At 42.5% G+C, this 20,640-nt stretch overlaps 1 protein-coding gene across 1 annotated transcript; it reads left to right on the top strand.

Annotated features, from left to right (window-relative positions):
* Positions 1 to 249: 249 nt before the first annotated feature.
* Positions 250 to 18,353, top strand: aff3 (AF4/FMR2 family, member 3). The gene is made up of 19 exons (XM_084908066.1): positions 250 to 651; positions 2,508 to 2,552; positions 5,802 to 5,879; positions 6,958 to 6,991; positions 7,101 to 7,158; positions 9,274 to 9,325; positions 9,563 to 9,597; positions 9,745 to 9,934; positions 11,988 to 13,946; positions 14,092 to 14,210; positions 14,324 to 14,489; positions 14,574 to 14,677; positions 15,209 to 15,272; positions 16,674 to 16,810; positions 16,913 to 16,984; positions 17,088 to 17,181; positions 17,273 to 17,322; positions 17,427 to 17,632; positions 17,748 to 18,353. Exons 1-19 carry the CDS (start codon positions 580 to 582, stop codon positions 17,867 to 17,869), a joined length of 3,657 nt encoding a protein of 1,218 aa, XP_084764192.1. The 5' UTR covers positions 250 to 579; the 3' UTR covers positions 17,870 to 18,353.
* The last annotated feature ends 2,287 nt before the right edge of the window (positions 18,354 to 20,640 follow it).

The raw sequence follows: 20,640 nt of genomic DNA, 5'->3' as shown, positions 1-20,640 counted from the left end.
GTAAAAGAGGGTCCAACCTGATACTAGCATGGTGTGCCTGATAAAGTGTGTATGCAGAAACCAAGTTCTTACTCTTTAGCTGTTATCAACTTCCCGTATCATGTCATGCTATTATTTTGTGCTCGCTGCAATGCCCCAAGTAACTGAAACTCGGTGAAGCTTGCGGGTTAAATAAGGCTACTCATACCTTCACCCTATTAGTTAGACTGGATGTCCCAAAACGTTTTCTAATTCTACATCATCGAGTGTGTCGTCAGTGGTGCACTCAACAGCTGACGGCTATGATCTCCCATTTACGCACTTCAAACTTTTCGCACATCCACAGGTCCACTGAGTCGTGATCTCTCTGGTGTGAGCTACGCGTGTCATCCGTGACGTCGCCGGACCGCCTACCTCGCCCTCGGTCTGCCTCTCCGGTGAGACTCCGCTGCCGCTGCTGCTGCTGTACGGTGGACCTACGAGCCGGGACCGATGCCAGCGTGATGATGGTGGTGATGGTAGTGAGGGAAGGATCGGATCTGCTAACACCAGTCCTCACTGGTATGGACGCCGGAGGAGAGCACTGACTATCCATGAACCATGCCTACTGTCCTCGCTGGCAAAGGGAAACTTTCCATTGTCTGCTTTCTGCTCCGATGCGCATATTCTCAGGTGAGAGGGCAAAGAGCAGGGAATAGGTCCTACTTAGAAAATAGGAGTAGACAGCTTTATGTCACTGTGCTTATTTTACAAATGTCATGGATGTAAATGCTGCGCTTCGTCCTCGCGTTTAAAATGTCACAGATTTGTTCCTGAAGTAGTTCGAAAATATTATGTGAATAATAACAGGTTCATCTACGTCAACTGTGTAGTTAATATTTATTACTGTGTATTTTCATTGCGGCAGAATCGTGCTTTTTGCACTCCTTTAAAAAAAAAATATATAGCATCTGTAGAATTTCCATTTAAAGCTCAGATAGAAAAGGCTAAAAATACCTTGAAATCGAGCATAGCTTCAGTAATTGAAGATACTTTAAGAATGTAACAGGTGGTTAGCAGCCTTGTAGGTTTGCATGCTGTTTGCTGCAGGTATTGTGACGGGTTGTGGTTTGTTTGGTCCAGAGGGGGTTTACTCATCTGGGTATTGCACCAGAGCTGGAGCCTGTGATGTTAGTAGGCATGAACTTGTTAAACACATTGCACGCGTAAAGTAGCACTGTGTGACTGTAAGTGTTAGCTGATGAAGCAGGGCAGACTTTTTCCTGTGCACCGGCACAGGTACTAAAATACTATCCTTCTGTGTTTGTTTTTCATTTAGACCTAAGGCCTCATAACTGTCTTGTGGGTGTAGCAATGAGACAGCTCTTCACACACACACTATTTTCCTTCTGCAGGCTTACACTTCAGCCACTCAGACACCATAGTGAGTCATGCATGCGAGCAGAGACACACACACACACACACACGAATGCTTTTGCTGCTCTACACACACGCACTGAAATGAATTCTAAAGTGCAAAGGAAAAGTTAAATGTGTAATTGCCTAAAAGCAAATTGTGAAACAGAGTCAGATCATTGTTCTGCAGGTCGGGGTTGATTCGAAACATCTGAACTCAGTATTTCTGCTGATACTTGGTGCAGCACTGTCATCTGTGGCAGACACGAAAAAACAAACGAAGAAAACCAAAACTCACAGTCAAGACGAAACCCACTCCCACGACACACACGGTTACACAGATGGGGAAGTGAAAGTAGCGTGAAGCATTTATTCTTCGTCTTAATGCTTGAGCTGCGTGGTTCTGGGTTTTTCATACAAGTGAGTGTGAATTTAAATTGTGAGCTCAAGTGTTTAAAAGGATAAATGTAAGTGTGTGAGAGTTAGAGACGGTGGGGTTGCCTAATGTGGATGGAAACAGAAAGTTGCTTGCAAAAGAATCAGCATCCGGCTGATTATCTGCAGCTGTGATTTCTAAGATATGAGTCATCAAGAAGCTTCAGAGTCATCCCAACTCTCACAGTTACTGTGCATGTGAGAGACTCTCAGGTTTACAGTAAAGTGCTACGCTAAGGTATGAATGCAGCTGCAGCAAAAAGGCGGGAAGCAGAATGCAGAAGGTGATTTTTTTTTCTTTTTTCCTTTTTTTTAAGTCTGTTTGCATCCTTGTGATGGAGGCTGAAACGTAAAACCCGTGATCAACGCCCGGAGCGAGAAATGAACTAGCCCGTGTATTTACTGTGTGTGCGCTGAGTGCATGTGCATCGCCATGTTTGCTAATCAGCGCGCCTAAGTGTGCAGTATTTGAAATTTAAATGAATACACCCACGCCTCACTTAACTGAAACTAAGATGCTCAAATATGATTTGTGTGCACAGTCAACAATAGCTCTTTATTCATTGTCTAATTGGTAACTAAACCTGCATCTTCTGCTTTGAAGTGTTTAAAAAAAAATTCCCTCTGAGTATCTGTCAGTCCTAACCCTTAGTCACGTTCTCCTCAATTACCAAACGTCTGTCCTTCTTTTTCCTCAGGGAAGAGGAAGCCAACACAACAGCTGTGCCAAAGATATATTTGAGGTAAGAAATAACTCAAGTTTGATTTCAGTTGGTTTGTTTTTAAAGCATTAGCACTTATTACAGTGTTGACTTTAAACAACTGCCTTATTAAATTTGCCACCTCATATTCGAGATGTGTCTTGCACTTCTTACAGCTCTTTCATTTGATTGCATGTTTTTGCAGAGCCATTTCAGTCTGTCTTTAGACTCAGAAGGCTGATTACAATTACATTAATGCTTAAGAGGAGGAAATGCCAGCAGCAGCTCATTTGTGGGCTGCAGCCTGTGCATATATGCATTATCAGTTTATCTGCATTTGCTGAACACTTCTGTCATAAATGTCAGGAAACAGTGGAAGATATCCTCCAGCTTTTTTCCACAATCCACACTAACATTTAGATGTCATTTTGTCTTTGACTTTGGGATCTCAGGATACAGTAGCATTGATGATAATTATTGATATATTTTAATAGGACACATATGATAACATGGTTAATAATCCAGTATCAGATGCTATCTGGTTGACACTAGTGTGTAGTAGATTGTGGTTATTATTGCACCTCGAGGTTGATACCAGAAGTTTGTGCTTGTGTATCAGTTCATCTGGTTGCCTTATCACCACCCAGTAGCTGTAACTCTTCTCTTGTGCACCTTTTTTCTACAGTTACAATTGTTTTCCACACCTCTCACCTTTAACAATTAGGAAGTTATATGATAAATTAAACAGAAACTCCTCATAGTGCAAAAACAAGAAGCATTTTAATTACAAAAACATACACAGATTTTTCTTTTATTTAAAGTTACTAAATGTTTACTGTTGACTGATACTAGCTAATCATTCTGACCATAATTAACCAGATCTGAGTGTGTGCCGAGCGGCCCACTGGTCTAAGTTGCTTCCCCGTGGACGGTCACTAGTGTAGACAGAAGAGCAGGGCAAAGAAGAAGAATAGAGTTACAGAGGACCTGTTGGGGAAAGGTGGGAGGAAGACAGCAACACATAATACTCCACCTGGGAGATACTGTTGTTTTTAATGGAGAAAAGGGAGTGAGGGCTGGTGCTGTGTCCTTGGTGACTAAAGGAGAAGAGATAATGAAGTGAAAGGATGAGCGGAGAGAGGAAATACACACCCTCTAAGGCTTAATGCTGAGGGTGGGAAGAGGGAGGAGGAGAAGAGGGAGAGAAAAAAAAGTCATTTAATGTACATATATATATATGTGTGTGTGTGTGTGTATACATTATTATTTTTTGTCTTCTCTCTATCTTTTGTTTTTTCTTCTTTGGAAAGAGCCAGACTAGACTGTTTACCCCGGATTCCTGATTTTATGCCAAGCTAAGCTAACTGGATGTGGATTTTATTAAACGCACAGATAATAAGAGTGCTGATAATTTACTTACCTGAACTCTTAAACAGAGTAAGTGCAGCAAATTAACCAAAATGTTAGCTGAATCCTTTAAGATCAGCTCCACCAACTCTCTGCCGCACACACACAAAAACACACTCACGCAGATCTTCTGACATCAGATCTGATAAAACATGACCTTTTCCAGAGCATGCTCACCGCTTCAGCAGCCAAGAAACCCTCTGCTTTTGTTCTTTACCCAACGATTGCTGCATGCACGTATATATTACAGCCAGAGCTGCCATGCTTCCACATTGGGACACATCTGAGGAATCACATGAGCTAAAATGGGGAATGAATGGTACAAAATCAAGATGTTTTGTTAGCATCTATGAGCTATGCGGGCAATCTAATCAGAAGAGATTATGATCAGAGCTGGAGCAAAGGTGGTGTTCTGTGGATGCACTGCCTCCTGCGTGTGCCTGGTTTCCTCTCAAGTGCTGTGCAGAGAGAACAAATAAGAAATGGCGCACATTCTCGTAATAGTCCAGGTGTATAATAGTGTGTATTTACCACAGACTTTCACATTTCACCTCAGGGCGAGCTGCAACACACACACACGCGCAAACGCACACACACCATCACAGTCTAATCTGTAAGTAGTAACACAGTTAATCATTTGAAATATACTATAATGTGTCATGCATCTAATGTCTGCATGGAAACTATTATTAGAACAAACAACATAATGCACAGGTACTCATCAGACTGACAGGCCTGACATCTGTTATACTAACCAAGAAATATACAGATTTTATGAGACTGTGACATCCCCATTAAAACTGCTTCAACTGTGGTCGACCAAGATTTATTTTTTAAAATGTAATGCATGTAATCTTAAAGTCTGAGAAGTTTATAAAATGTCCATCACAAGTTCCTCGAATATGAAGTTGTGTCAAAAACTAGTACAACTGTCTCAGTGTACAGGAAATCAAAAGCCAATGCTGATCTCTCTTTCTGTATAAATGAGTTATCAGGTGAACAGTTAGTAACCTGAATAGCACAAACCCCCCACACAGTCACTGTGGGAGCACATTTAATCTGTGGTAATAGCTGAAACACTGCATGCCACAAGAGTGAACCGAAGACCCTGCCCTTTGCAAGTAAAGCAGTGTTTCCTGTAGCAGTCCGTGACGGGTGGGTCGATGATTCTTTTAGTTACTTCCTTCTAAGATCTTTGTGGAAATATTTAAAACAGATCAATCCAGCAAAGCTACGTTTTCACTTTTATTGCATGTTCTACAATTGGTGATTGTACCGGCGCACTCAGCACTGATGAGCATTCGTTGCGGTTCGCTTTCAGATGTCTTTCATGCTCTTCTCCCCAGGGCTTCCTTCCACAACAAATGTTGTGATGAGCTTTTTTGTGTGTTCTGACTCATGTATTGAATACCTTTGAAAATGCAGAATGAAAAATGCAACAGCTCCATGGTGCAGTCCTCCTGAAAACTGCAAAATCATGTCTGTTTCTAAGTTTATTAGATCACACTTTGAGCCCAAAATGTTCCGTTTTGTTCACATTCAAAGCTAGTGAGCTGCTGTTACATGCACCTGTTTTTGTACACCGACAGCTCTGGTGAGCCGGGGGTTTTAATTCACTGCACACTGATCACAGATGTTTCAAGCGTGCAATTCACATCTCTCAACTTACACTAGACAGGGAAGCTAACCCATATTCACAGCCAGACACGCTCCCCCTGGTGGGGAGGAACAGTGTTCATAATTAGAGTCAGCTGTTAAACATGGTGCTCAGGACTGTAGAGAAATGAAGAAAGTTCTGCTGATTTAGTATTCAGGAAGATTCATCCATCACAGTGGCATTTCACCATTGGCCTTTGACCCCAACTCTGCATTTCTGCTAAACAGGACATGACCCAGTCCTGGAGGGACTTTGGGGACTCCTTGAGGCGTGACCCAGCACAACGAATCCTGTACAACTCTAAGGTATGTCTGTGACTTTGTGTTTATCTTTAATGTCTGAAGTTCAGCTTTATTACTTCATTTATACATCATGTTTGGGGTTTTCTTTGTGAAGTAATGGTTTTCTGTATGATTATCAGTCTCTCACATCACTGTGAAAGGATTTTGGTCAACTCTTCTTGACAACATTGGTTTAGTTCATCAAGGTTTAGGCATTCATTTATGTGTAGCTCTCTTAAGGTCCCACCACAGCATTTCGATCCAGTTGACGTTTGAACCTTGATTCTATTCTGTTGTAGATTTGCTGCTGTGCTTGGGATCTTTGTCCTGTTGCATGACCCAGTTTTACTCAGACTTCAGCTGTTGGACAGATGGCCTCCCATTTGACTCTAGAATAATGTGATATACAGAGTTCATAGTTGACTCAATTACAGCAAGATGTCCATGTTGTGGGGCTGCAAAACAAGCCCAAATCATCACCCGTCCACCACCGTGCTGACAGTTGATATGAGATATTTGTGCTGATTTGCTGTTTGGTTTTCTCCAAACGTGGCACTCTGTGTTATGTCCAAACATCCAAATACTTAGATCTCCTCTGTCCAAAGCACCGTGTTACAGATGTCTTGTGGTTTTTTCCAGATGTAACATGTTGGTTTTAGAGAGAAGAGGCTTTCTCCGGTTCTACTTGTAGTGTCACGAACTTTAACATTTAACATGTTAACTAAGGCCTGTAGATGTATCTCTTTGGTTTGTTACTATTTTTCTAGAGGTTTGCACGATCTGACCTGGAGGTGAAGCTGTTGGGATGTAAATTCCTGGGAAGATCTGCAGGTTTTAAAATTTTGCTCAACTGCTCAGACTTTCACCTCCTGGTTCTCATCTGTGTTTGAGGTTGAAGGACTGAGATTACGCTCGCTGTTTCTGAATCAGCGTGTCTGTGGTTGACAAGGAAAAACAAATGTGTGAAAAAAAACCAAACCTCAATCACTTCTGGTGATTTTCCTGCATATTATGAGTCAATGTTTATCTATAGGGACGACACACTTTTAACTGTTAAAAGTGAGATTTACTTACAGTTGTTTTGTTGTCTGTCTTTCCAAAGGATACCAAACAGCCAACTACACAACAAAGGCAAAGTATGTTTTTGCCGATTTTTCTGTCAAATTTGAATATCTGACATTTGTCATCATTTACAAGCAGCTCCCTGTTATTAGTGTTGTAATCTGGTTTCTTTCTCTCTGTCAGACCGAGGGGATGTTCCGCTGCGAATGGCCCGTCACCCTCATGTGGCCCCCCACAAATCGTAAGTGTGGCCTAAGGAAACACGATCCTCTGATGTTCCTCAAGCTTGAGCTGCTTCTGTAGCGCGCACACATACACACACACAGAGTGATGAAACACATCACAAATACTCGTGCGTGTCTCGACAACTTATGTAAACTGTCTTCATCAACCTCATCGTGTCAGTAGCTGCAAGGAAAAACATGAGTGATAGCGAAAGAGGGGCGAGAGATGTAGACATCTCAGGTCAATCAGCTAACGGTGTTCCAGGCTACAAGTCGGGTTAAAGGTTACTGAACATTCCTGAAAGCTGTCAGTGGAGACCGATGTGCTGCTGTTTGTTAACTTTTTACATCCTCCTTTTAACGTGAAACACATGTTGAGTGGTGTAAGCCAACTATACAATTTCACAACCTTTGTTATGTAACACAGAATTTTTTTGGGGGGGATGACTTTACTAAAATATTTATAGAAAGTTCTTTTTAAACATTTGAACATGTTTCTGCAATGTAAATAAAGCTTGTGCAGTTACATAATATAACCAATACATAACCAGTCATCTTTACTGAAGACAATATTGAGTAAAGGGTTTAGCAGTGATTGGTTAATCTGAGTTAGTTATCTTTGTATAGTTTAAGAGCCAAAGGTGCTTAATTTATTTGGTTTTGAAACTGAGTTTTATTTGTTTTGGGGAGAAAACTCACTGCATTGAAATTTAATTTTGAAATCAAAAGAAACTTAAAGTACTGTACAAAAGACTTAAACCACCACTCAACTCTTTATATTTTATTTCCAAGGAGCCAGACTTTCTTGTCATTTTGAAAGTCTTGCAATATTTTTCTTTGGACTTTGGTTGATTTTTTTATTTATTCCTTGTACCTGACCATTTTCAGAGGAATATTTTGGGGGTTTTCTTTTGTTTGGTTTTGTAAAAAACACTAGGCTAGTGGTCTCAAAGTCAGTCCTTTGTTATCTTGGCTGTGTGCTTAGGTTCGTTGTCTTGTTGGAAAATTAACCATTGCCCCAGGTCCAAAGGGCTCAGGAGCAGGTTATCATCAAGAATGTCTCTATACCCTGATTAGTGTCCGGATTCAGTCCTCCTTCTGAAAACATCCCCATAGCATGATGCTGCCACCACTTTAGGGATGATATTTTGGTCAGGTGATGATGCCATTCACGCCAAAAAGTTCAGTTTTTTGTTTTTGCTCAGACCAGAGAATTTTGCTTTTTATGGTGTCCTTTGGCAAACTCCAGTTGAGCTGTCATGTGATTTTACTGAGGAGTGTCTTCATCTGGCCACTCTACCTCACAGGGCTGGTTGGTGGAAGCTTCTCCTCTCTCCACAGAACAATGCTGAGGCTCTGTCAAAGTGACCATCAGGTTCTTGGTTACATCTCTTATTAAGACCCTTCTACCCCAATCGCTCAGATTGGCAGGGTGGCTAGATCTTGAAGACTCCTGCTGGTTCCAAACTTCTTCCAATTACGGATGATGGAGGCCTCTGTGCTCACTGGGACCTTTTAATGCTGCAGAAATTTTTCAGTATCATTCCCCAGGTCTGTTCGTGGATACAATCCTACAGGTCTGCAGACAATTCTTAGACTTCTTGGCTTGGTTTATACTCTGAGAGGTACAGTCAGCAATGGCATCTTATATAGACTGCCGTGTGTCTTTCCAAATTATGTCCAGTCAGCTGAATTTACTCCAATACAAGTTGGAGAAACATCTGACAGATGATCAAGGGAAGCAGGATCCACCTGAGCTCAATTATGAGTGTCATGGCAACATGTACTTGTTACCTTATAATGTCAAATTGAGCCATTTGAGAACACTGCAGATAACCATCCAGATAAGTGAGTGGATTTAAACCATGTCCTGGTTGCACCCTCATGTAAAGTTTCCACTAATGAATATATGTCTGAAGATCTGTGGGCTGTGTTCAAACTTATCATTTCAATAAAGAAGAACACAAACGTTTGGAAGTGCTGAAAATTTGAAATGCATCATTCTGATAGACTGATTAAAAAAAATGTATCAGATCGAATTAAGTATGGGCTGTGAAAGGTGGTTGTCCGGCAGGAGAGATTAGGTTTCAGTTGGTTCTTGGCTTTGTGACTGTGTATTTGTTGGTTTACAGCATGCTCGCCGATGACTTGAAGCTGAGCAGTGATGATGAGGAAACTCCCACGGTAGGTAACGCTCATCTTCCCATATTGTTGATCATTTCTTTGTCAGTAGTCTTGGCCTGAGGCGGACATGATTAGAAGATATTGAGAATCCTTGAGGAGACAGAGAGACTATGCGGGAGAGTGTGTGAGGACAGAGAAAGCCAAAGGGAAAGAAAAAGTGCCTGGCTTCTCCCCTTGAATGACACTTTTTCTAATGTGTATAATAACAAATTACTGTGTTTGTTTTGTGTCCCACAGGTGATTCATGAGTCAGCTTCCTGGGACAGACACAGGTACCTGCTTACAAATCCTTCACTTCCTTTTCCTTTTTCTTCTGTATGCCTGTAAATATGAGTTAAATATTGTGAATAACAACAGTATATATGCCTGCGTACCCCCTCTGACCCCTCTCTGATGTTTGTGTGTGTGTTGACTGACAGCCTGTCAGCACAGCGAGCGCACACACATGGCAGGCGGGTGAGACATTCCAGCTCAGACTCCTCAGGCTCAGACTCCACCAATGAGTCAGGCAGCAGTAGCTTTCATTCCCGGAGCCCAAGCCAGAGTCCAGAAGTTCACCCTGATCCCGAGTCGCCTGCCAACATCCAGCCACTGTGCAACAACAAGGAGGTACCAAATGCTGAAGCCACAGCCTCCCCGTCTGCGTTCTCCGTCTTCTCTGCCCATGTCTCACATGTTTCTCTCCTTCTCTGTTTATGAGCCTGAGGGTGATTTCTCTGCAGGGAGTTGTGGGCTTTAAGGCAGTTGACAGCAGGTGTGGAGAGGGACAGAGCAATGAGGAATGCATGCAAGTGGGAGAGGAAGAGGACTTGGGGGTTGAGGGGCAGAGGTAGCTTGTAGAACTAGTGTGTAGGTGTCGTTTTAAACGTGTGACTCTTAGAGAGAGAAGCCCTCGAGATGTGGAAGTCATCAAAACCTGAATTCAGGTTGACAGCTACAACTAGACCTTTTTCAAAAAATAGATATTACAGCAAAAAATAATGTGGACTGCTTGTTTGTTATTATCTCAAATAAATACAGACAGGGTGTAGGCCAGGGTATCGGCTGTTGGAGGTGGGGGGCATTGTAGATGTGTGTTGTGTGGGAAATGAAGGGGAAACCAGCTTCTCTTCTATGAATGGAAGGCCCTGTATGACATAGCATAGACTGTATTACTGAACATGCACGACATTGGGCCCCTATATAGAGGAAGGGAGTGTGTTTGTGGGGAGGGAGGGGGGGTGTAAACCATGTGTTTTTCATTTACGTCAAGTATTTGAGTGTCTCCCAAGGAACAGATGGGGGGTTGGAGTTGTGGAAGAAGCAAATCCAGAGTTCCAGGTAGTGAGAAAAAAAAGGGAGGGACAGAAAAGAAGGAGGGGAGGCAGTCAAGAGGGCACAAGAGATGCAGTGTCTTCTCTGGAAAGGGAGCGAGGGATGAGGGTAGGAGGGCAGAGGGGTCACTGTTTGGCTTGAGGAGTGGAGGTTTAATTTAGCTCCTGGTCAGGGAAGACAGAAAAGAAGTGAGCACGTAAGAGAGAGAGACGTTTGCGCTCCAGCTGTGAGTAAACTCTTTGTTGTTGTTTTTTTACGTGAGTAAAAAACTCCTACTTTCCTTCTGATTCTTATGGTTAGCAAGCCAGTTGTTGAGCAAACATTAAGTGAGTCATTTGGTATAAGTGGATGAGGGGTTGAGCTACTGTAACCTCAGTCCGAGTCCACTGAGCATGCGTTGGAAAGTATGCTGTTGAAAGGTTCTAATGTTGGAATTTATTTATGAGTCATAATCCAGATTTGTCATTTGGACTTTAAATAGTTTCACAACAGCTGAGCCGGTGAGGTATTTTCTCATGTGCTGTGAATGTATTACAGTTTTACATGTTTCTATTAGAATGTGCAGATAGTGTGATATATACACATTTGGCTGAGGCTTGTATCATTCCTTACGATGGTTGAATGTAAGATTAAGTGATCCAGAATCGTCTGTTCGCCCTGGATTATCACAAAATTAGCCCATAATGATGAAAATAGGTCAGGAGGTTTAATTACTCTCCTACTTATAGTAGTAGTGTAATATCTTGTATTTTTTTTAGTAGTATTTCATGATTTAACGTTTGACTTTTCGATTGCACGTGTAGCCTGCAAAAAAATTACTGCATAATTAAGTCCTAACCTCTTGCTTTATTAGAAGCCCCTGCAATCTGGCAAGTCTCCACTGCTTTAGCATCAAGCTGTTTCTTTCCTCAAACTACTGAAATCATTCCACACTCTGTTCTATAAAATTATTTTTTTATGATTGAATTGTTCACTCACTTTTTATATCCTTTTGTGTCTGCTTTCTAGACACATTCAGATCAGGTTGATGTAAATAAGAATAGGTTGATGACAACTTTTAAGGACCTCTTTAGCCAGCATTGCCTTTTTATGTTGGAAGTAGTTGAAAAAAGTACATAAAATAGAATTAGAATTCATTCAGCCAGTGGCAGTGATAAAATGCTGTGTGCATATGGCTATGTCAGTAATAATAATTCAGATCTACAGTGGATATAGCTGCATAATAGCATTTTTATTATGTTGTTCCAGCCAATTTCTGTATGTTGAAATCCCCACAATCCCCGACTGTCATCAATATTTTATGATTAATTTTTCTTTTTATCTCTCTCTGTTTCTGTGTTTTCTTAAGCCTGATCACCCCCCTGCTGCCCAGTGGCAGTTAGATAAATGGCTGAAGAAGTCGCGGAAAAAATGTGCCAGCACTGAGCAAAATCCCTCCCAGACTATTCCAGGACGCCTGCACTCTCCCCACACCCACCGAGCCCCATCCCCAGCAAGGTCATTTGACAGCAATCAGGAATACAGCCCTAGCCAAAGCCCTATTCCCAGCCCACAGTTCAGTTACAGCAACAACAACAGCCCCCTTCCAAGCCCTGGTTACAGCTACTGTCCAAGTCCGAGCCCATTTACCAGCACCTGTCAAAGTCCCAGCCCTAGTCCAAGGCACAGCCCAATTCCAAGTCCAGTTCTAAGTATTTGCCCCAGTCCATGTGGGACACTAAGAGACAGCCGTAGTCCTAGCCCTATAGCTAGAGATCCTCCAAGAAGCCCGAGTCCCAGTGTACCTGCTCCTTCCAGGGTTTGTCACTACCCTGAGTTTCAGAGTCAGAACCAACCTCAACCCAGTCAATCAACCAATTCCCACAGGATAAAAATTAGGCCATGGATCGCCCCGGTGTCTGACACTAATACAAATATCAAGTCCACGAGTAATACTCATCTTCAGCCATCTCACAAACACAGGCCCAAGACTCGACCACCACAGGACCAAGGCCAAAGTCAGACTAAATCAAAGGCTTCTGTCATTTTAACCTCTAGTCAGAATCAAAGCCACACATCTAGACCCAAGCCTAACTTTTATCCAAACTCTAAACAGCTGGCTGATGCGTCCCAAACTAGAAACACATCACAGTTTGCGCAAATCCAGGGAAGCAGGTCCAGTCACAAGCCCCGACCTCCATTTCAACCAAATCCTCAACATAGCCCCACAAGAGCAAAGCATTTAGTCCCTACTGCTCGTGAAATCAATCCTATTCATAATTCTCAATCTACCTCCAGAGCTGCTAGTAATTCTGGTTGTGGGCCAAACTCTCAGTCCATCCCTGGCCTCAAAAAACACAGGTCCAAGTCTTGGGAGGCCACTGCCCCCACCACTGTGAATGTTAATCACGCGAAAACAACACCGAAAAAACCTCAAACTAAGAAACAGGAGGTGGAACGCAGAAGAGATCATCTGACCACAGGAGAGGGGAGAAAACACGAGAGAAAGGAAGATAGACAAAAGGAAAAACAGCAAGGGAAACGGGAGCAAAAGGAAGACAGGAGGCTGGCGGAGGAGCAGCTATTGAGACGGTCCTGGATCCAGAGTTCGGCTGAAGAAGACGAGGGGGAAGAGGAGGACAGGAGGAGAGAGGAGACGGCAAGAGAGGAAAGTCGGAGGAAGAGGGAGGAGCAACAACAGCGACATAAATGGGAGGCCAAACATAAAGTCCCTACCAACCACTCACATCAGCAAGGGGAGACAAAAAAGCGGGGAAGAAGTGAGGAGGAGAGACAGTTCCAGCCAGACCCGTCGCCTCCTTCATCTTCACGGTCCCCAACTCCTCAGAGAACATCCTCCTCATCCTCTTCTTCGTCTTCATCGAGTTCAGATTCTGAATCTGAATTTCAAGCTCTGATTACCAAAGTCCCAGCAGACTCCACCTCTCAGAGGAAACTCGCCAAGCCAGGGCAACAGGGCCCAGGAAGGCCTGACGCCAGCAGGCCTAAGGTGGTGCAGCAAAGGCGACCCAGCTCAGGTAACCCGAGTGAGGACCAGCAAAGTGCGGGGAAGCAAAAACTCTACACCCTCGTCCCCTTTGGGCGAGGGAACAAGACTGCACCCCACTCCCAGCGAGGGCTCCGAAATCTGGTGGTGCACATAGACCTCTGTCTTCTCAAGAGGGTCCCAGACACTGCTACTCAATCCACTCCTAAAAAAACCTCCTCTTCCTCCTCATCTTTATCAGCCAAGGACAAGCAAAGTGAGGCTATGAAACACCTGCACGTCCCTGAGACACAGACTAAAGACAGCACAAGAAAGCGCAAGGTAGACAGTGTTTCCTTTCATTCTTTGCCAAATGTGACGTGCATGTCCACAGAAATTGAATAAATCATTGTGTTCTGTAGGAAAAATGTCATTTGAATACTTTTGTATGGTCTCATGATGTACATGTGTGTTTGTGTGTGACCAGCTGGAGAATGGTGTGTCACACAGAGAAAACAAGAGGAGTTATGCAGACAAAATCTCAGGCCACACAGAGTCGTCATCTTTCACAGCTGAGACCGTAACGACTGATACCGTGGACAGTGGGTAAGAAAAACTATGACGACACACTTCAGTTTGCACATACAGCCACGTGGCATGCACACCCAGTTGCACCGATGCAATTTAATCCCATATTATGTGGCATTTGTATCAACCAGGTGTGTGGAGGACGATTTGGACAGTAAGAGGCCGCTGTCTCCGCTGTCTCCCTTGTCTCCCCGGCCCCAGAGCCCCGAGATCCCCAAGTCTAACTCCAAAACAAAAGCTGCAGAACAGCATCACACCCACAAGAACAAAGACAAGAACAGAGATTCTGCGATAAAGGTAGCATAAACAGCTACTCTAAATAATGCCAACTCCACTTATTCCAACCATTTTTGCTCATCCCGTCTCCTTTCGTGCACTCAGCCCAAGATGGAAGTGGAGTGTGTGAAAGTGTCGAAGCAGCCCCAGCCACCACCTGAGTCCTGGAGCACTGCAGCACAAAGGGGGACTGTGCCTAACCACGAAATGTGAGCAATCCCGCGTAGTCCACACAGTCCATTCCTGCACAGCCCACGCTGCCTTTCTCTTATAAAAACACAGACTGACAGTCTATGTAATCTTAGTGATGGTATGTAAACAGGATTATATAATAAGATTCCACAAAAATCACTATAATTAACCCAGACTGCATTTCAGACAATGTGTAATTAGATCATAATGAAGTTGTCAAGGGTCACGTGATTACATTTTGTTCATGTCTTTTAAAATTTTGAACTATACTTTAAAATTAGGAAACCTTTGCGATAAACACAAAACCCCATGTTTCACAGTAGATAAGGTCATTTGATTTACCCAAGTGTAAGTGCTGAATATTCAAAATACATTTAATTTGCTTTGCTAATACACTTTTTAATTGAAAAACATCACCAACATTCAGTACTTTCATTTTGAGACCATTACATTTTCCCTTATATCACCCAGTATGCTCTGCATGATCTCATAAAATACTCTTTACAGTCTGTAATCAACGTTATTGTGTGTTTGTCTCTTTTTTCTAGTCCTCACCATGCTGAGTACTACTTACATGAAGCCAAAAGGATGAAGCACCGTGCTGATGCCATGGTGAGTCTTTGATCTTTGCTTGAATATAAATTGTTAATATTTAAATTATAGTTATTGCAGATAACGTGGAAGAAATTTGGAGCTTATTTATTTATTTTTTAAAATCTGTGTTCATTAAGCATGCAGTTCTTTGTCTCTGTGTAGCTTTGCATGATTCACAGTTCAAAATAATCCTTCTTTATGCATTTCTGGACTGTGACGTAGCTCCTCGCTTACAGTGTCTCCGAAATCACAGACTGCATTTAAAAGATGGGCATAGCTACTGTGACATCACCCATCTGGATTATGAACATGGAAGACCCTTGTTAACAAAGTGACCATACTTGGATGAGAGTAGGGAATGCTAATTTATCAGCTAATGTTAACAGGCTTGGTTTGGATGCAGCACCCATAAACTTTGTGGGTGCACTGCAAAATCAGTGTTACGTATAAATGAAATACACAATACAAAATTTCACTCAGTGAAACAGCGCAAAACTATTCGACAGTGTGTAGCTCACATTATTATTTGTTATTAGTCAGATAATAGAAGTAAAAATTAAAAAACAACTACTCTTAATGCAGGCGTTCACAACGACTGCGTGATGGATTCATTTGTTTTTTCAAACTGAGCTTGAGTTTTCAGATTTTTCCGACCAATCAGACCACTGCATTCGGCAATAAACGTGCACCAGTACTGAATATACAAATAGTGAAATAATCCAATTTTACCTCAGACACACAGCTGTATGCTGCTCTGGGTCAGTCGGCTCTCTAAAATGATTTCTCTCCCTCCTAAGATGTGTTCCCAACTCTGCCAACATGAGCTCAAACTGCCCCACTGACATCCTGAAATACAACAGACAACCATGCTGCTGCCTTTTCCTGGGAATCGAATGAACACAGACTCTCAGTTTCTTCTTTTTCTCGTTTAGAAACCTCAGGAGCAGCTGATCATCCCAAACAAATTAGAGACCAAAACTTTTTTTGTGCCAGGCTTTAAGTGCTATAGTGTAAATATGCCAATCAAGTTAGACATTTTAACATTGGGGTCTTTGTGGATTGACTTTTTTTTTAAGTGGCCAATCCAGGAATTGCAAGTACCATCTGAAATGAAACATTTACAGCACTTTGAAGCATACCCTTACAATAAAGATTACACTGACACCATCTTCTGGTACAAATTGGTTTATATCAGGGCGATTGGGGTGCCAGCCATACTTACGGCAAGTTTAGAATCACTAAATAACCTAACATTTTGGCTTCTTTTGCCTCTCCAACTGTGGGAGGAAGCAAGCTACTGGACTCAAACCCAGAACCTTTTTGCTGTGACAGTGCTAAACATGTATCACTGGGCTGCCCAAAAAAAAAAAAAGTAACAAATAAAATAATATTTTGCCTCTTTTGATTATTTCTTTCCAGGTCGACAAGCTAGGGAAGGCTGTGAACTATGTTGATGCTGCTCTCTCGTTCATGGAATGTGGGAAGGCAATGGAGGAAGGGCCGCTCGAAGCAAAGTCTCCTTATACCATGTATTCGGAAACAGTGGAGCTCATTAGGTGAATGACATTTCAATGCTAAAGCGGTCACAAGTCATTTGGATTTGGATATGTGCATAAACACAAATTGCGGCTCTGGTGTTAAAAACCCTGTTTCTTAAGGTACGCAATGAAGCTGAAGAGCCACTCTGGCCCCGGGGCGAGACAGGAAGACAAACAGCTGGCGGTTCTGTGGTACGTATGTCGTCATCTCATCTGTTTAAGCCACATCTATCATCATACTGAAGGACATGCATTTTGAGGATGATTTTGCGCCATGTCCGACTCTTACCCACAGTTTCCGATGCCTGGCCCTCCTTTACTGGCAGATGTTTCGCTTGAAGAAGGATCACGCGCTGAAATACTCCAAAGTGCTGCTGGATTACTTTAAGGTACATCTAAAAACAAGTCATTTACTTGAAAACAAGTCAACTTTTATGATTGGATGACACGTCAATAAGCCTTATTTGCATGTTGTTACAGAGCTCTCCTAAAGTGCCTACTACCCCACCCGGTTGGAGTGACTCTGGGAAGTAGGTGGATGATAACTTTGAATGATAGACCTTTTCTTTAGCCCATTTAGTCCACTGAAACCACCGCTGATTGCTCTGTTGTTTATGTGTGTTTTCACTCTTAGGGGTACAGGAGGACCCCCCTCTTCACTCTCGCCTAATACCAAACACCTCACACGGGTTTCCCACGAGGGCAGCAGCTCTGCCTCCCTCATAAGCATTCCCCACCGTATCCACCAGATGGCAGCAACTCACCTGAACATTACCAACAGTGTGCTGTACAGCTATGAGTACTGGGAGGTGGCAGACAACCTTGCAAAGGAGAATAAAGGTAGTGGTGATTTAAACGGGAAATAAAAAGGGGAGAGATTACCATGAAAATATATCAAATGCATTTTGGTTTTCAGATGTTTTAAGACCAATATCTTTTTTTTCTTCCTCATCAGAGTTCTTCAACTACTTGAATACTTTGTCTGGGCCACTGACTCTTCACAGTAGCATCGCTCACGCTGTCCAGTACACCAGGCAGGCCCTTCAGTGGATACGCATTAGTGCCAAACTCAACTAACTTAGAAAGGATTCACTATAACCTGCCCACTGGATCTCATTGACGGTAGAGGAGGTAAAACTCTGGAGAGCACTGAGATGGATGAACTCCCACAGAGCCTAATAACCCCCACAGTATGTTTTGGTGCATACGCTTCCTTACTGTGTGCACATTAAATGAGCCTCTTAACCATTTGCCAAATGTCCCTCGGACCTTGGAGGATTCACATGTATGTTCAAATTCACCCGGAAAGCCTTTTTCATACTTTGGAAGTAATCGTTAATCTAGCGGACTTTTTCTCAAGGGGCCAAAGCAGGAGAATATCCTTAAAAAAAAAAAAAAAAAAAAGACCTACAACTAGAGAACTTGTTTGCATCTTTTGCTAATGAGGGTTGTAATGATGTACTTTTTTCATTGTTTTTACTGTGCAATATTTGATGGATGGTTTGTTTTTAGAAAAAAAAGAGGAAGACTTGCAAGAGAATAAAATGTTTGTCCCTTTTTATTTTTGAGTGTGGAGTTACATAAAGAAACTTTGTACTGAAGAGGTCCCTCTGTCGGTTTACAAATTGGGTCTGGTTAAGGGTTACATGGAAATACATACAGGATGATAATCTTTTCCCTCAATGAGGAATATTTCTTCTAATAATCAGCATGTCAAACCCATCAGAAACCACTGGATGATGGCTGTATATAGTGCTTTTCTACTCTGAGCACTCAAAATGCATTTTACTAGAAGCCTCATTCTCCCAGTAACACACAAATTCTTACAAGTGCTTTTTTCTACACCTAAGCACGCCCTGTCTAACACTTGCACACTCCAGTGGATGCACTAGATTTAAATATCATCCCCAAGAATACTTCAACATGCAGACTGGAGTAGCTGGGAATTGAACTACTGACCTTCTGATTAATAGACTGCCTGCTCTACCCCAATGTTGAGATTACTTGAGAGAAAAAATGTAGGTGGCTAATCAGAGGCAACATGTGTTGCATGTGTTTCAGTGTACTTAATGAACCTTTAAATAAGTGCAGGTGTACGTTTATAGAAAGCTACTTTGCATATTTTTGACCTTACTTGTGAATAAGGACTGCTCAGATGAACACACTTTCTTATGAATGTTTCTCATTAGGAAACTTAGTTCATTATACTGATTATAGCTTTGCTGATAGGTTCCTTTGATGATTTGGAGGAGGATCTTTTCTGGGCTTTTTTTCCCATTACAGACACTCATGCACGCACACACAGTCATAGTTGATTTACACACAAGAGAAGAAGGTCTGCACAATGTGACTGTAAACAGATTTATGTTCCCCAAAACATGAGTCATGAACACAAACACTCACACTGAGTGAAAGTCAGCCTCATTAGTCACCAAGTTACACTCTCCATCACTCCACTCCACCACTTCCTGCTGCACCAACACAGATGTCGCACATGAAGCTTCAGCATCCGATGTCTGGTACCATAGCAACAGAGAACAACCAATAAGGGGTGTGGGGATGGGAGGGGTGAGTGCTTTTTGGGACAGGCTTGGGTCAGTAGCATCCTTGCTTTCAGTGAAATACGAAGTCTCCAAACACAATCAGTAGCAGACTACTTGTTTATCCCCCTGAAAAATATGACCCACTTTATTTACACTTCCTTTAACACGCAGGCTCCTTTGTTGCAGTCTATATTTTAAACAAACCGATCAAAGATGAGAAAGCTTTGATTAAGTGTCCAAATCAAACAAGGTACTACAAAGGAGACAGGGCCCAGGCTAGTTTTTTTATGATCCTCAGCGTCCAACTCACTTATTTTGCTAGCGATGGAGGAAACTCCACCCCGTCTTTGCTTTTGCTAGCGCTGTTTTTAATACTATGCAAGACTACGGTTAAAATAGAGAGCAGGTTCGCGCGGATGAGTGTTCACGTCCTCGTTCGTGCTGCACGTGCCTCTGCATCACGGCCGTCAGTTGCCTGTGAGATGAACGGCCATCTGAGGACAACCGTGCTGGGAGCCAGACAGTATACGCACACCACGGAAAAAAACCGGTGTATGTGTGTGTGTCCCTAGACTGCTCCGCCAACCGCTGTTGTGTCGCAGAAAAGCGGACACCTTGCACACAAACCCTCCTGAGTTCAAATGAGCAGCGTCACTCTGAAATAACCGACTGTCGCCGCGACAAAATAGCGGCTTCACAACGGCGACTCGTTTTTCGGCTCCCGAGTGAGTAAATTAGCACCGCCAGTGGGTTAAAAACTGCACAGAGCTTTCATGAACTGTTATAGACAATCCAGGTGACATGTACGTGACTGTCCGCGTAGTGGCAGCATCGCAGCTCCAAGCAAATACTGTATACAGTGCTGAAAACAAGAAGCCGGGGATGATGCGTCAAGCTACCTGAAAGGGTACACGACGACCGGAAGTTGGGCGTATTTTGTTTTTGAAAATAGCGGTTTATGCTAGGCAAATTTTTCAGTTTAAATCAACAGATATATAGAAATGTGTTTGATTTTAAGGAAAGCGCACTAATTATAATTTCGTATTTTTTCTACACTACATATCATACATACAGAAATACATTTTTAAAAACTATAGAAAATCAAATGCTGTCCACATGTTTGAATATGCTGAACGGTTATCTTAGCTTATGAGTGTGCGTTTTCCACAAGTTTAAAATATGACATAAAACTACTGTGTTAACAGTCTGGATATTGTAAAATAAGCTCATGTCTGCAGTGCAGTATATATGTGAGTAATCAGACACACCATAAGAAATTACACTGGAGGTATAGGTCAATTAAAT

The sequence above is a fragment of the Perissodus microlepis genome, chromosome 16 (genome assembly GCF_051167445.1).
Source record: "Perissodus microlepis isolate ML-2025 ecotype Zambia chromosome 16, ASM5116744v1, whole genome shotgun sequence".
Taxonomy (NCBI): Eukaryota; Metazoa; Chordata; class Actinopteri; order Cichliformes; family Cichlidae; genus Perissodus; species Perissodus microlepis.
This window is presented reverse-complemented; position numbering and strand designations above follow the sequence as displayed.

Bases quoted from the DNA above. Each gene is read 5' to 3' on its own strand.
- aff3 (XM_084908066.1), top strand. From the start codon at position 580: ATGCCTACTGTCCTCGCTGGCAAAGGGAAACTTTCCATTGTCTGCTTT. The intron at 7,159-9,273 runs GTAAGTGTGGCC...GTTGGTTTACAG, and splicing joins CATGTGGCCCCCCACAAATC to CATGCTCGCCGATGACTTGA. The intron at 9,326-9,562 runs GTAGGTAACGCT...TGTGTCCCACAG, and splicing joins ATGATGAGGAAACTCCCACG to GTGATTCATGAGTCAGCTTC.